The sequence below is a fragment of the Erinaceus europaeus genome, chromosome 1 (assembly GCF_950295315.1).
Source record: "Erinaceus europaeus chromosome 1, mEriEur2.1, whole genome shotgun sequence".
Taxonomy (NCBI): Eukaryota; Metazoa; Chordata; class Mammalia; order Eulipotyphla; family Erinaceidae; genus Erinaceus; species Erinaceus europaeus.
Genome location: NC_080162.1, coordinates 74,285,358 through 74,300,976, shown reverse-complemented (window position 1 = coordinate 74,300,976; position 15,619 = coordinate 74,285,358). Strand labels below are relative to the sequence as shown.

At 38.4% G+C, this 15,619-nt stretch overlaps 2 protein-coding genes across 2 annotated transcripts; one reads left to right on the top strand and one right to left on the bottom strand.

The window, feature by feature from the left end:
• Nucleotides 1-5,806: 5,806 nt before the first annotated feature.
• On the top strand, nt 5,807-8,889 carry DEFB127 (defensin beta 127). Its single transcript, XM_007523093.2, has 2 exons — nt 5,807-5,852; nt 8,636-8,889. Exons 1-2 carry the CDS (start codon nt 5,807-5,809, stop codon nt 8,887-8,889), a joined length of 300 nt encoding a protein of 99 aa, XP_007523155.1.
• Nucleotides 8,890-13,311: 4,422 nt separating this feature from the next.
• Nucleotides 13,312-14,844, bottom strand: DEFB128 (defensin beta 128). Its single transcript, XM_016188112.1, has 2 exons — nt 14,796-14,844; nt 13,312-13,547 (listed from the first exon to the last, which is right to left on the bottom strand). The coding sequence occupies exons 1-2, from the start codon at nt 14,842-14,844 to the stop codon at nt 13,312-13,314; spliced, it is 285 nt and encodes a 94-aa protein (XP_016043598.1).
• Nucleotides 14,845-15,619: the final 775 nt, after the last annotated feature.

The window sequence follows — 15,619 nt, the reverse complement described above, 5'->3', positions numbered from 1 at the left end:
AGCTACAGCAACACAGTCATAGTAGGGGTCTTCAACACCCCACTTTCTCAACTTGACAGATCATCCAGGCAGAAAAATCAATAAAGACATGAGGTAGCTAAATAAGGAGATAGATAAACTAGAACTATTGGACATTTTCAGAATCATTCACCCCAAGAAACTGGGATACACATTCTACTCCAGTCCACATGGGTCATTCTCAAGCATAGACCATATGTTAGGCCACAAAGACAGCATCGGCAAATTCAAGAGCATTGAAATCATACCAAGCCTCTTCTCTGACCACAGTGGAATTAAACTAACACTTAACAATCAATAAAAGATTAGCAATAGTCCCAAAATATGGAAGCTCAACAGTACACTATTTAACAACTACTGGGTCAAAGAGGAAGTAAGGGAAGAAATCAAAATGTTTCGAGAGTTCAATGAAAATGAAGAATGAAGACACAAGCTATCAAAATATTTGGGACACAGATAAGGCAGTACTGAGAGGGAACTTCATAGCTATACAAGCACATATTAGGAAACAAGAAAAAGCACAAATAAAGAACCTGACTGCACACCTTAAAGACCTAGAAGAAGAAGAAGAAGAAGAAGAAGAAGAAGAAGAAGAAGAAGAAGAAGAAGAAGAAGAAGAAGAAGAAGAAGAAGAAGAAGAAGAAAGGAACCCTAAAGCAACCAGAAGGACAGAAACAACTAAAGATAGGGCAGAAATAAATAACATTGAAAATAAGAAAATCATACAAAAGATCAACAAAAGTAAATGTTGGTTCTTCGAAAGAGTGAACAAAATTGACAAAGACCCAAATAAATCGAATTGTAAATGAAAGAGGAGATGTCACTACAGACACCACAGAAATTCAACATATCAAAAAAAAATTCAACATATCATGTGAGGCTTCTATTAACAACTCTATCCCACCAAGCTAGAGAACCTGGAAGAAATGGGTGACTTCCTAGATACCTACAAACTTCCAAAATTAAATAAAGAGGAACTAGATAATATGAACAGGCCCATCACAGACAACAAATTTGAAACAGTTACCAAAAACCTTCCCAAGAATAAAAGTCCTGGACCAGATGGTTTTACAAATTAATTCTACAAAACCTTCAAGGAATAACTAATACCTCTACTTTTAAGTCTTCTAGAAGATTGAAAACACAGGAATACTCCCTTCCAGCTTCTGTGAAGCTAACATCACTCTGATACTAAAAGCAGACAAGGACACAACCAAAAAAGAAAGCTACAGACCAATATCTCTGATGAACATAGAATTAAAATATTGAATAAAATTCTAGCCAAGCAGATACAGGAGTATATTAAAAAGATTGTTCATCATGACCAAATGGAGTTTATCTCAGGGATGCAAGGTTGGTTTAGTATATGTAAATCAATCAGTGTGATCCACCACATCAATAAAAACAAGACCAAAAACCGCATGGTCATATCAATAGACGCAGAGAAAACCTTTGACAAAATACAACATCCCTTTATGATCAGAACACTACAAAAAAATAGGAATAGATGAGAAATTCCTCAAGATAATGAGTATATATATAACAGACTTACAGCCAACATCATACTCAATGGTGAAAAACTGGAAGCATTTTCCCTCAGATCAGGTACTAGACAAGGCTGCCCACTATCACCATTACTATTCAACATAGTGTTAGAAGTTCTTGCCATAGCAATCAGGCAGGAGCAAGGAATTAAAGGCATACAGATTAGAAGAGAAGAAGTCAATCTCTCCCTATTTGCAGATGACATGATAGTATGCATAGAAAAAAAAACCTAAAGAATCCAGCAAGAAGCTTTGTAAATCATCAGACAACCCAGTAAGGTGTCAGGCTACAAAATTAACATTCAATAGTTAGTGGCATTCCTCTATGCAAACACTAAGTTAGAAGACGTTGAAATCCAGAAATCAATTCCTTTTACGATAGCAACAAAAACAATAAAATATCTAGGAATAAACCTAACCAAAGAAGTGAAGACTTGTATACTGAAAATTATGAGTCACTACTCAGGAAATTGAAAAAGACATAAAGAAGTGGAAAGATATTCCATGCTCATGGGTTGGAAGAATTAACATCATCAAAATGAATATACTACCAAGAGCCATCTACAAATTTAATGCTGTCCCCATCAAGATCCCAACCACATTTTTTGGAGAATAGAACAAATGCTACAAATGTTTATCTGGAGCCAGAAAAGACCTAGAATTGCTGAAACAAGAAAGAACAGAACTGGAGGCATCACACTCCCAGATCTCAAATCGTGTTAAAGGGCCATTGTAATCAAAACTGCTTGGTACTGGAACATGAATAGACCCACTGACCAGTGGAGTAAAACTGAGAGCCCAGAAGTAAGCCCCCTATGGACATCTTAGTCTTCTTTGTAGCTGGATTCGTTTCATTGAAGATGTCTTTGAAATTTATGCGGAAAAGAGTTCTGCCAATATTTTCCTCTAGGTATCTGATATATCTCATAGTTTCTGGTCTAACATCCAAGTCCTTGGTCTACTCAGAATTTACTTTTGTATTTGGTGAAATATAGTGGTTCAGTTTCATTCTTCTGCATGTTTCAACCCATTTTTTCCAACACCATTTGTTGGAGAGACTCTGTCCATAGGTGTGGGGCTCCAAGACATATTGGTAGGGTTGTCTGTCCAGGGAAGTCAGGTTGGCATCATGGTAGCATCTGGAACCTGGCGGCTGAAACAAGAGTTAACATATAAAGCCAAACAAATTGTTGACTAATCATGAACCTAAAGGCAAGAATTGCAGATGAAGATTTGGGATCTCCGTTTTGAAGATAGCTAGTAGGCCTATTTTAGTTATATTCCAAAGGGCCCATGACTATACTAGTTTTTACCTGAGCCTAACCTCTGATATGCAGGTGGACCCAAGATATTGTCTGGAGAGATGATGTCATGGCTGGAAAAGGGGCTAGAAAGCTGGATCAAGGAAGAGAATAGCTCCCAGATATAGGAAAGTTGTATAAATATTGTTGACTGTAAACCCCATCAGTTTGATCTGGAGCCCATATTCAGCTTAGGATCCTATGTAATCTCTGCATCCCTGTAGGTCTGAGCTCACACTTTGTGGTCATGAGTAGGAACATTCCAAGCCGCCCCAATTTCAGGACCCATCTTCTTCAGGTGGTAGGTAGAGTATGTTACATAGCCTCCCTTCAGAGGATGGAACATTCTTTATTGTTGTTGATCCACATTGAGGGCAAGCCATAGCACTGGCACAGAGCCTCAGCAATAACCTTAGTGGCAAATTAAAAAAGAAAAGTGATACCACTATTAATTAATGTTGATCATTAATATTGTTCTTCTACATAGTCCAGAGATTATTGTCTTTTATTACTTATAGCAGAGTCTGAGAAGTTTCTAAGGACTATCTAAATAATATAATCCTGGGGGCCAGGTGGTGGCACACCTGGTTAAGTGTTCATATTACAGTGCACAAGATCCTAGGTTCAAGCCCCTGGTCCCCATCTACAGGGGGAAGGCTTTAGGAGTGGTGAAGCAGGACTACAAGTTTCTCTCTGTCTCTCTCCCTCTATAACTCTCCTTCCCCTCTCATTTTCTCTCTGTCTCTATCCAATAATAAATAAAATATTTTTAAAAGAAATAATATAATCCCCAAAAGCTTATTATATAGTTATCACTGTTCTGGCAGGGATGTAAAAAGAACTTCTAAAATTCAAAAAGAATCTTTTGGTTGGTTTTGGACATGAAAATGTCTAAAAGCTTGGAGGTAGATAGCATAATGGTTATGCAAAGAGACTCTCATGCCTCAGACTCCAAAAATGTCTGAAAGCAATTCAGAGTAATGCCTGTTGGACTTGCAAAAGAGCTATACTGCCTTAGAAATCAAATCTTGAGTAACAAAACCATTCATATAGTTCCCTAAACCTGTGCTAATATAAAATGTGTTGCTGGGAGTCCAGTGATCCTGCAATAGTGTAGCGAGTTAAGTGCACGTGGGGCAAAGTACAGGGACCTGCGTAAAGATCCCGGTTCGAGCCCCTGGCTCCCTACCTGCAGGGGAGTCGCTTCACAGGCGGTGAAGTAGGTCTGCAGGTGTCTTTCTCTCCCCCTCTCTGTCTTCCCCTCCTCTTTCCATTTCTTTCTTTCTTATCCAACAACGACGACATCGATAACAACAATGAAAAAAGGACAACAAAAGGGAATAAATAAATAAGTATTTTTAAATTTTAAAATAAAAGGAAAAAATGCGTTGCTGATGTGGCACAGGACCCCAGAATAATGCTTCCTCAGCCACCTCAAAAATATAGACACTACGATCAATGGACAATGGAGACCTTCTCAAGAAGTAGAGTAGAGAAGATATGTATTGACCAAAGAATCCACTATATTGATAGGGGAAAAAACTTGTTTTTAGGCTGGTGATACGGATCGACCTGCGAACACCCATGTCCAGCAGAGAAGCAATTACAGACGCCAGAACTCCCACCTTCTGTACCCCATAAAGAATTTTGGTCCAGGGGTGGGGCAGTAGCACAGCGGGTTAAGTGCACATGGCTGCGTAAGTATTCGGGTTGGAACACCCAACTCCTTACCTGCAGAGGGGTCGCTTCACAAGCGGTGAAACAGGTCTGCAGTTGTCTTTTTCTCACCCTCCTCTCTCCATTTCTCTCTGTCCTATCCAAAAACAACATTGACAACGACAATAATAACCACAATAATGGTAAAATAACAACGGAAGCAAAAGGAGGAAAAATAGACTTCAGGAGCAGTGGATTTGTAGTGCAGGCCCGAGCCCCAGCAATAACCCTGGAGGCAAAAAAAAAAAAAAAGAAGAAGAAGAAGAAGAAGAAGAATTTTGGTCCATACCCCACAGCAAGGGAGAAATGATAGGAGAAGATAACCAGAGGGGCTCTCAACTTCAATCAGAAACCAAAGAGAGAAAAAAAGAAAAAAAAAATACAACGGACATTCAGAAGTAGTAATAGCTGTAGGTGTTACTTAGAAAGGAAGACAAAGCGAGACTATAAAAAAATGGGCAAATATATGCAAATATAGACAGCTACAGAAATAATAGTCAACCCCTATCTGCAACCTTGGGAGAACTACTGTAGATTCCAATGGAGAGCTTTAGGGATTCAGAACTCTGGTGGTGGGAATGGTGCAAAATTATATGCATGTTACCTTATAATTTTTGTAAATCAATATTAAGTCACTAACAAAATTTCAAAAAGAAAAAAAGCTTTTTATTGTCCATCAGGATGGTGATTTACACACTTTGCTCTAGTGATCCTATTATTCCTTCATCATTGCATGTTACCTGTCAGTTATTAATCAAATTTATCTAGGATACTGGAGATGAAGGCTGCCTACTAGTGAATATTTGGACTGACTGACGTGGTAGGTACAATATCCAAAGATCCTAAGTTTTGCCAGATGCATTAGACAAATTAAAATTCATTATTTACATTGTCTTATTCATTTGCTAAAGTTCATGTCTACCTTAGTCTAACTGGGCAGACAGCCAAAGTAGAGAAAGCACAGCCTACAGAATGATGTCAGGTGTGATGGGCTGGAACATGCTGTCTCTGCATTCCATGTGGGGGTATAGTGAGTGACCTCAAATTTCCTGTGCCTACCCATATGATGCAAAATCCACAATTCCAATTTACAAGTTGGAGGGGATACATTTCATGCTATCTGTTCTGATTCAGTGCATAAGAGTCTAACTCTGTGAGGAAAGTAGCATAATGTGCAGTTCATTGGACCAAATGCATTGACTGCTACATTGTCTGGAAAACCTGGCCATGAGGCTCCTCTTGATCACAGCAATTCTACTACTCGAGTTCACAGGTAATCCAAAGCTTTCTGTAGGCTCGTTCAAATCGGCAATGTGACTGAGTGTTTCTAAGAACCCAGGGGAATGTCATAGTTCACAGTAGGAGGAAAGAGAGTCACTAGAGATTCTACATCATCAAAAAGTGTGGTTTCTGTGGCTAGCGGCATAGCTCTGTAGTTCAGTGGTATAGTACATGCCTTTTATGTGTGAGATCCTGGTTTCAACCCCCAGCAGATATATATATATATATATCCTTCTGAGTCAAAGCATTAAAACCAATATTCTGTTGGTGAATTTCTATTTCTATGATCACATACTTGAATATGTATTTTGGTTTGTCAAAAAGTATAACATCAGCAACAACAAACTTAATAATGTCTGTAAAGCAGCTCTATGGGATCTGCAATATAAAACAATGTATAGCAATCTGTTATCAATACTTGTAAAGTTGTCTGGATCTTCACAGGTACTGAATTGTGCTTCTTTTTAACAGAGATATCAGTATCAGTAAAAGAACCGGCTTTGTTTTGTTTTGTTTTCTGGGGGGAAAAAAGCCTTCACTATGCAGGGGTAGATAGCATAATGACTATGCAAAGAGACTCTCATGCCTGAGGCTCCAAAGCCCCAGGTTCAATCCACCACACCACCATAAGCAAGAGCTGATCAGTGCTCTGAAAAGTCCACCTGCTCCTTGCTGTTCTTTAAGAAGAGCTCCACATTACTGGAAAAAAGGGCCATAATTTCCTCTGGGGATGTCTCATTATAGACACAAATTAATCCAATGTTTAGTTATGCCCTAAATTCTTTAGAGACCATAAAAATTCTGGCATCTATTGTATTTTCTTCCTCTCTGATGCAGACAATGATAGACAGTAGACGAGATATGTGTGTGAATGTGCATACATATGAATATATATAATCCACTATGCCATAATGTGTGAGTAACAGATGTACAGACTTTGAAATCAGTTTTAAGAAATGTGTCTTCAGTGTGAGATACTTGTAAACTTGGAAAACTGATGAAGAGTCTCTTAACCTCACTTTCTTTTTTTTATTATTTATTCTTTTTGTTGCCCTTGTTTTTTTTTTATTGTTGTAGTTATTATTGATGTCATTGTTGTTGGATAGGACAGAGAGAAATGGAGAGAGGAGGGGAAGACAGAGAGGGGGAGAGAAAGACAGACACCTGCAGACATGCTTCACCGCCTGTGAAGTGACTCCCCTGCAGGTGGGGAGCCAGGGGCTGGAACCGGGATCCTTCTGCTGGTCCTTGTGCTTAGCGCCACCTGCGCTTAACCCACTGCGCTACCACCCGACTCCCTTAACCTCACTTTCTTTCTTTGTAGAGTCAATGACACATGGCTCATGGAGGCTTCATTAAATTATAACAAATTTTAGAACATCCAGCATAACCATGATTTGGCAGATTCTAAGAACTTAAAACTAACTTTCCTGTTTCAAAATCAGATCTCTTGTATCTTATTACAGGAATAAAAATTATCTGTCTCTGGCCCCTAAATACTTAAGAATCAAAGAATTCTATAATCTGGGGGTAGAGGAAGATTTTAATTCTCATTCTCCACTCTCTGTAAATTATTTTATGAAACTGAGTAAGTCTAAAAGTCAATATTTTAACACCCTAACTCTTAAATCACCAAAATATTAATAATCTAGATTCACTAATATATACACATATATGTGTATGAAAAGACTATGACCGAAATTTGGAAAAGTCTGCTCTCTGGAAGTAATAGAAAATTATTAAGGTGAGGAGGGGAGAGTATAATGGTTATGCAAAGATATTTTCACATCTGAGGCTCTAAAGTCCCAGGTCGAACTCCCGTGCCATCATAAACCACAGCTGAGACGTGCTCTAGTAACTCTGTATTTTTCTCTCTGTACCTGTTTCTCTCTCTCTCATTAAAATAAAATAAGAGAATGAATCATAGATGGATAAGAACAGGTCTGATGTGGTCCGGGAGGTGGCGCAGTGGATAAAGCATTGGGTTCTCAACCATGAGGTCCTGAGTTCAATCCCTGGCAGCACATGTACCAGAGTGAAGTCTGGTTCTTTCTCTCCTCCTATCTTTCTCATGAATAAATAAAAAAAATTTTTTTAAAGAAAGTCTTAAAAAATAATTAAAAAAAAAAAAGAACAGGTCTGAAGATACAGGCTTTGGGTGATACAACTTTCTAATTTTGTCAAGACATGGTATAGAAAGAAGCCAAAAGGTGATTGCAACAGCAAAAATGTACAATCTGGAGAATTAATAAGTGAATAAGATTATTAAGTGGAGAAAACAACCTTACCAGACAGAAAAAAATCCATTCTTGACCACTATAATGATTATAAACCCAAAAATATGGTTTGATTCAGACATAAACACCTATCAACAAACTATTATTCTTTGGATAACAGAGGTGGGCAGTGGTAAGGAAGTAGTGTCCTAGAAGCAGTCATTTAGAGATAGATTTCCTGAGATTCAAAGATGGAGCATAGTTTTATAGCATGAAATCAAGAATTCAACTCCTTCATATTCCCAAACAAAAATCAGATGCTCTTAGTAAAGTTTATCAGATGCTATTTAAGCATAAAATTATATAAGAACTAAATGTGAAATAAACGCAAACTCTGAAATTTCCCTCCTTGAAAAAATACACGAAGGATATTATAGGAATTTGTCTTTTGAATCCTCTATACACCTAACACCTAAAACATTCACTGTATTTCCCATGCTGAAAGTTGACTTTTAGTTTCAAACACTGAACTTTACCTGTTGTTCTTTTATATGCACAGTAACTAAACAACTGAAGAAGTGCTGGGGTGAATATGTACAAGGACACTGCAGGAAAATATGCAAAATAACTGAAATACGTCAAGTACTATGTGAAAATGGGAGATATTGTTGTCTCAATATCTTGGAGCTGGAAGCACGCAGAAAAATTACAAAGCCACCTCGTCCAAAGCCAGTGACATTTGCATATACTTTCCCTCAAAATGAAGATATATATACAGAAAGTTATTCAATCCTCAAGGCAAATTCTACATAAAGAAAATACAATTCATTAGTGATTTTTCTCAACCTATTTCAATAAATTAAGATGACTGGATCCACATCTTCTCACTCCTTAATCCTTGATCCCTAGAATAACCTTAAAGTAAATCTAGTAAAATTGAGTGTTCTTTAACCAGAAATGGAATGTTCACTATATAAAGTATGGAACTGATAAAAAAAAAACTCAGACCAAAAAAATAATAAGACTACATATATATAGATAGATAGATAGATAGATAGATAGATGTATATATATATTTACTCAGACTTTCCCATTGAAAAAGGGATATAAGTAGTTTGCAAAAGTATGTGTGGGAAGGAGGGCTGGAAAAACTCAAAATGTTGATATGCACAACTAATCCTCACTTTGTAGCCTACTTGCTCAGAGTTCTGACCAGCTTTGTATTAAAGAACAAATTGGTATTGTAATCATGTAGGAGAGAACTTTGGTCATAGAAAAATGGCAGCACACTGGGGTTAAGCCTGAAATCCTGGGACTTTAAACATGAACGTCTTTTGTATAATGACTATGCTCTCCCCCATCCCTTGGCTTTGCATTTTAAAGATAATGTGGAGAAGGAAGGAAAAGGTAAAGTCAGAGTTTCAGTCTTCAGTTTTTTTGATGGTATAGTTTATATCTGTTACCAAATAGCCTGCATTTCTCTGAAAGAGATGGTTTTGCTCATATGCGATAGAAATAATGCAAACAAATGCACTAGTAAAACAAACAAAAAGTGTAGCCTTGTAATTTTATGGTCTTGTAAATCATTATTAAATAGCTAACAAAAACAGCAGTGATTCAAACATCTCATCTGGCCTCACCTCTCTCAACTTCAGTCTCATCCCACGGTTGGTGTACACTATACAAGCATTTTTTTTATATACTAGCATTTTTTGTCGATATATTTGTACTTAATTGTGCATCCCATGGTATGACTTCTTGTTGTTTTTTTCTTCTACAGTACAATACACAGTACACTATTGTTTTTTTCCTATTTTTATTTGTGATTAATAGCAGGTTCCAAGGTTGTCAGATTACAGTCTATACTTCCACACCACACCCACCACCCAAGTTCTGTACCTGAATAAGCATGCTTAAATGCTCTTAATGATGCAAAGGTGACATTAAACTAAAGAAGGTTGACAAAACCACTGTTTGTATATCACATTATACCTGAAATACTAATAAGGGAATTTCCGTTGACAAATATATTTATCAACCATGTTTCAGGAAAGAACATAGCTAATAACTGAGGACTACTTATAATTTTAGAGAGGAAAATGGGAAACCAAGTAATGGGAGAAAATTCCTGAGGCAGTTTAAGATTACACATTGTGACAAATTAAGTGTTATTAAGCACAGCAAAAGATAATCTAAGTGAACATAATAATATCAATAAATTGAAAGAAATTAGGAAAGGATATTTCATAATAATATGCATGCACTTTGTTCTGGTTTAAGGATGGAGCATCCAGGGGTCAGGCAGGGAGGCACACCCAGTACAAGGCATATATTACCATGCATGAGGAACTGAGTTCAAACCACTAAAACCTTACTTGCAGATGAAGCCAGTGTCTTTTTTTCTATCTCTCTCTCTCCCTTTCTATTTCTTTCTGTCTCTATCAAAAAGAAAAAAGAAGAAATGGCCACAAAGAGCACTGGAGTTATCATGCAAGCAATGAGTCCCAGAAATAGCCCAGGTGACAAAAAAAAAAAAAAAATCCAAAGTTGAACAATGGGGAAGTCTAATTTATTTAGTTCCTGTGTTAAAGCAGTGAACTGGGAAGATAAGAATGAAGGTAGTCCTAGGGCCCTAGTCAGGGAGTCCTGGAATTCCCACATAAACATGATGGGCCTAGACCTTTAGCAGATCCCTTTCTCCACTGTCACTGTTTATCTCTATCAGGAACAACATAATGGACCCCTTTGTGGGCCCCAATAGGACCTTGTGCTCAGTGTGGATCAACAATGGCAGGGAATGTTCCATTCTCCAAAGGGAGGTTGGGCAACATATTCTACCTTCCACCCAAGAAAGATGGGTGGGTCCTGAAATTAGTGCAACCTAGAATGTTCTTAGCCGTGACCATAGACTGTGAGCTTAGACCTATAGGGATGCAGAGGTTACATAGGCTCCTGTGCTGAATATGGACCCCAGATAAAACCTATGGAGTCTATAGTTAATAATATTTATATACTTTTCTCATATTTGGAAGCTGCTCTCTTCCCTGATCCAGCTTTCTAGTCCTTTTTACAACTATGACACCATCTCCACACACAATAACTTTGGGTCCTCCTGCATATCAGATGTTAGGCTCAGGCAAAAACTAGTAAAGTCATGGGCCCCTTGGAGTATACCTAAAATAGACCTAGTAGCTTTTTCCAAAACAAAGATACCAAATCTTTATCTGCAATATTCTTGCCTTTAGGTTCATGATTAGTCAACAATTTGTTCTGCTGGAGGACCCCTGGGTGAGCTGTGGGGGAGGGGCCGGGCCTGTCCTGGTTAGAGGAGAGACTGGGCTCAGGGGGCCCAGAGTTCAGGGAGGTTGGACAGGACGCAAGGGGAGGAGGGGGCAGAGGGCGCGTGAATCCTGGGGCAGGTGGGTCTGAGGAGAAAGGGTCTTGGGAATGGAGAGGGCTGGGGGGGCAGGAGACTGGGACCACAGCACCCTCAGTGGCAGGCTAGGTGTTCAGAGGTGCGTGGCTGTGCCCACCCTGGGGCCTGGAGGGCAGGGACCTGGCTTAGACAGGGTGGGGCTGAGGGCACCACAGCGGGGCTGGGGGTCAGATTTGGGGAAGGGGCAGGGGCTTCTTGGCTGTGGGCTCAGAGCGGAGGGGTACAGGGAAGTCTGAGGAGTCAGCAGGCCTTGGACTTGGGGGGCTGCTCAGGTAGGGGGCCTTGAGATGAAATAAACAATCAGGGAGTCGGGCGGCAGCGCAGCAGGTTAAGCGCAGGTGGCGCAAAGCGCAGGGACCAGCGTAAGGATCCCGGTTCGAGCCCCCGGCTCCCCACCTGCAGGGGGATCACTTCACAGGTCACTTCTGCAGGTCTGCAGGTGTCTGTCTTTCTCTCCCCCTCCCTGTCTTCCTTCCCCTCCTCTCTCCATTTCTCTCTGTCCTATCTAAGAACGACAACAACAATGATAACTACAACAATAAAAACAAGGGCAACAAAAGGGAAAATAAAATAAAAACATTTTTAAAGTATTTTTTTAAAAAAGAAAAAAAAAACAATTTGTTCTGCTTTATATCTTTTTTATTTAATTTTTATTACCTACTTAATATTAATTTACTAAATTATGAGATAACAGGGGTATAATACCACACTGTTCCCACCACCAGAGTTCTGTGTCCCTCTTTCCTCCACTGGAAATTGCAGTAGTTCTCCCAAGGTCACAAATAGGAGTTTAGTGTTATTTCTGTATCTGTCTGTCTGTCTGCTTTATATTTTAACTCTTATTCAGCCACCAGGTTTCAGATGCTACCATGATGCCAACCTGACTTCCTTGGACAAATGATCACGCCAAGTGTCCTGGAGCCCCACCTCCCCAGAGCCTTGTCCCACTAGGGAAAGCAAGAGACAGGCTGGAAGTATGGATTGGCCTGCCAATGTCCATGTTCAGCAGGGAAGCAATTACAGAAGCCAGACCTTCCACCTTTTGCACTCCATAATAACCCTGGGTCCATACTCCAGGAGGGATAAAGAACAGGGAAGCTATAAAGGGAGGGGACTAGATACAGAATTCTGGTGGTGGGAATTGTATGGAATGTTACCCCTCTTATCTTGTCAATATTTCCACTTTATAAATAAAAATTATATAAATTTTAAAAAAATAATGAAGGTGGTAATCACTATATGAAGCAGAGACAAATCTATAACTCCAAGACTGAGGCTTGTAGTTGTTTCATGTGTTTCATGGCATTATTTTATGGCAACTGATATGTTCAAAGGTCTTGCTATGAAAATGTTCAAAAACCTTGCCTTCCTTTAATCAATTCTCAGTTGTTATCAAAACCTTCTTTATTCAACCCCCTGACACAAAGTTCAGACATTAAGATATGCTTATAAATTTAAAAAAAACTTCATTTAAAGAGAATACCTGAAATGTTGTGAAATACTATATTTCATTAAAAATGAGGGTATAACATTAACCTCTATCAACATGTTCACTTTATCTCTATATCACATAAATTACTAGTATAATGTCTAGAACATGGTAACAATTCATTTATGTTTGAAGTATCCAAAAAAAAAGTAAACAATGCATCAATGAGCAAATCAAAGGGGGAAGCATAGGACTTTATTAAGGGAAGAAACAATTTCACAGAAGTAGATAAGTCTCTTATTCTAGTCTGCTGGGTTGGGTGGTGCTTTTGATTCATGAAGAGTGGATATCAGTGAAGCAAGTACTTGATTTATAGTTGGACTGTGACAACTGTGGTGGTAGGTAAAACAATATAATCCATGTTTTGGTCAACTACTTCTGGAGCTTTAGAAGCCACTGGTACTGCCAAGTATTTTTTGTTTTCTGCTTCATTAACACAACATAATTTCCCACCTTGACACGATACATCATATATTTCCCCCATATTGCATTTCTTCCTGCAGTATCCTTGTACATTATTAAAACATTTTTTTTGCCACGCCACATCTGTGTACAAGAAACAACATTGAATTCACATTAGTAGGTAGAGTGGAAGAGGTTTGTGGTTCCCCACAATCTATAGCCTTTGGCAGTTCTAAAACTAACCTGATGGTGAGGAGAGAAAACTCAGGGCCCAGTCCTTGAAAATCACCAAAAAATTAAGGACCTCCAAAATTCAAGGTTCCTAACTACTGCCCTATTGGGTCTAGGAAATTATAATTTATGTAACAAAAGAGAAGGAAGAGTTTCCTAGTTAACATTAGGAGCTGTGCTCTAGATCCACAGACCCTAGCAAATCTATCATTCTATATTTCAACGTCAACATTACCTTAGTCTTAATCTACCCAGTGTCCTCAGAAGGGTTGACTTGTTAGCATGGCACAATTCAGAGCCAAATCAAACATTAAAAAAATAATAATTAAAGGCTAGATTTTTTTTTAAGTTAACAGTCTAGTTAAGTATCAAAGTTATTGACAGAGCAGCAGAAAACTCCTTTTGCCATTATATCATAAGTCTCACAAAGGAATGATGTTAAGAATTCCTTCTCCATAACTCAACTTGTCCCTTCTTATTAAGCTCCCTATTGTTTGCTGTCTTATTCCATTTGAGTTCTACACCTCTTATTTCCAATTCTCTATGCACCAGTTAGGACAAGCCCATGTAATAAAGATGAAAAACCCATGTTCTCCCTATACTAATTAAGTTTTATTGAAAGTTATGTTTAGAACCACAAAAAGATATTATGCCTTCCTTTCCTTAATAAAGGAGAAAGCTAACAAAGCTCCTGACATGAATTTGGTGCTTCACATTTGTGAGTTTATATGATCTTCATACGAAGATGAACTTCTATGAAATTGAGTCATTACTATCATTTGACATAGAAACCTGAGCTTTAAGGAGAATAATTATCTTAATTTATTATACGGACCAATGATGAAGATTTCCTTTAACTTCACATTTATATAACTCCAAAGCTTAAATTGAAACAGACAAAGAGACAACCAGGTTTCTGGGTAAAAACTGTGCTAAAAACTATAAGGATAGTTCTAGATGATGGGTTTGTTTATTCCTGCCTTTGGAAAAGGATTTCAGAATGTAGAGCCCTAGTTTCCTCTTACTTCCCTAAATGCTCTCTTTTAAGACATTAGACACTCAAGAAAGTGATTATTTTTTATGATAGTGGTGAGATAGCAACAATCTTGAAGGGTCTGACCCTAGTCCTATTGAATTGCATTGTATATTTGGACAAATTACCTGAAGGTACCTCAAACAGCAGAAAAATGAGAACCAGAAACAGCTTCATGTGTACAGACTTCCCAAGTTAAATGGACAGCAGGATTTCTTTGTCCAGAGATCTGTGTCACACAGTCGTAAAGATGAGACAAACTTTTGGGTGCTATCAAGCATTTGAGCCCTCGTTTTAAGCCACAAAGAGGGACAGAAAGTTTAAGTTCACCTCCACCTACACTTCCAAATATGTAGTTCACAGTTACCAAATGTTCCATCATATCACACCTACACTTCCTTCTTCTGGAGAGAACAGTAATAGTGATTTCTCCACCTGGACCATCAACTCCTGTGGGTCAAGTTTAATTGGCCACATGCCCTGGTTTTAATGGGACAGGCCTAAGATATCCTCACTGTCCCAATATCCCATGCATGCCATGTTTGCTTCCAAACCTTCCAAAACAAAGCTAATTTGATTTAAAATATTAATTAAATTGGGATGGGATACGGAGTTCTGGTGGTAGGACTTGTGTGGAGTTGTACCCTCTTATCCTATGTTTTTTGTCAGTGTTTCCTTTTTGTAACTAAAAATTTTTTAAAAGATTAATTAAATAATTCACTTAGCAAGGTAAACACATAACCACAGCCAATATTAATTTTCAATATCTGATACTACTATAAAATCATTTAGAAGTAGCATTGCTTAAACAACAAGGGCAACAAAAGGGGAAAAATGGTCGCCAGGAGCAGTGGATTCGTGGTGCAGGCACCAAGCTCCAGCAATAACCCTGGAGGCAAAAAAAAAAAAAAAGAATTAGCACTGCTTTTAAAGTTGACTAGATAAATTAATA

Bases quoted from the DNA above. Each gene is read 5' to 3' on its own strand.
- DEFB128 (XM_016188112.1), bottom strand. From the start codon at position 14,844: ATGAAGCTGTTTCTGGTTCTCATTTTTCTGCTGTTTGAGGTACCTTCA. The intron at 13,548-14,795 runs GTAATTTGTCCA...TCTTGTACACAG, and splicing joins GCTGTTTGAGGTACCTTCAG to ATGTGGCGTGGCAAAAAAAA.
- DEFB127 (XM_007523093.2), top strand. From the start codon at position 5,807: ATGAGGCTCCTCTTGATCACAGCAATTCTACTACTCGAGTTCACAG. The intron at 5,853-8,635 runs GTAATCCAAAGC...TTATATGCACAG, and splicing joins TCTACTACTCGAGTTCACAG to TAACTAAACAACTGAAGAAG.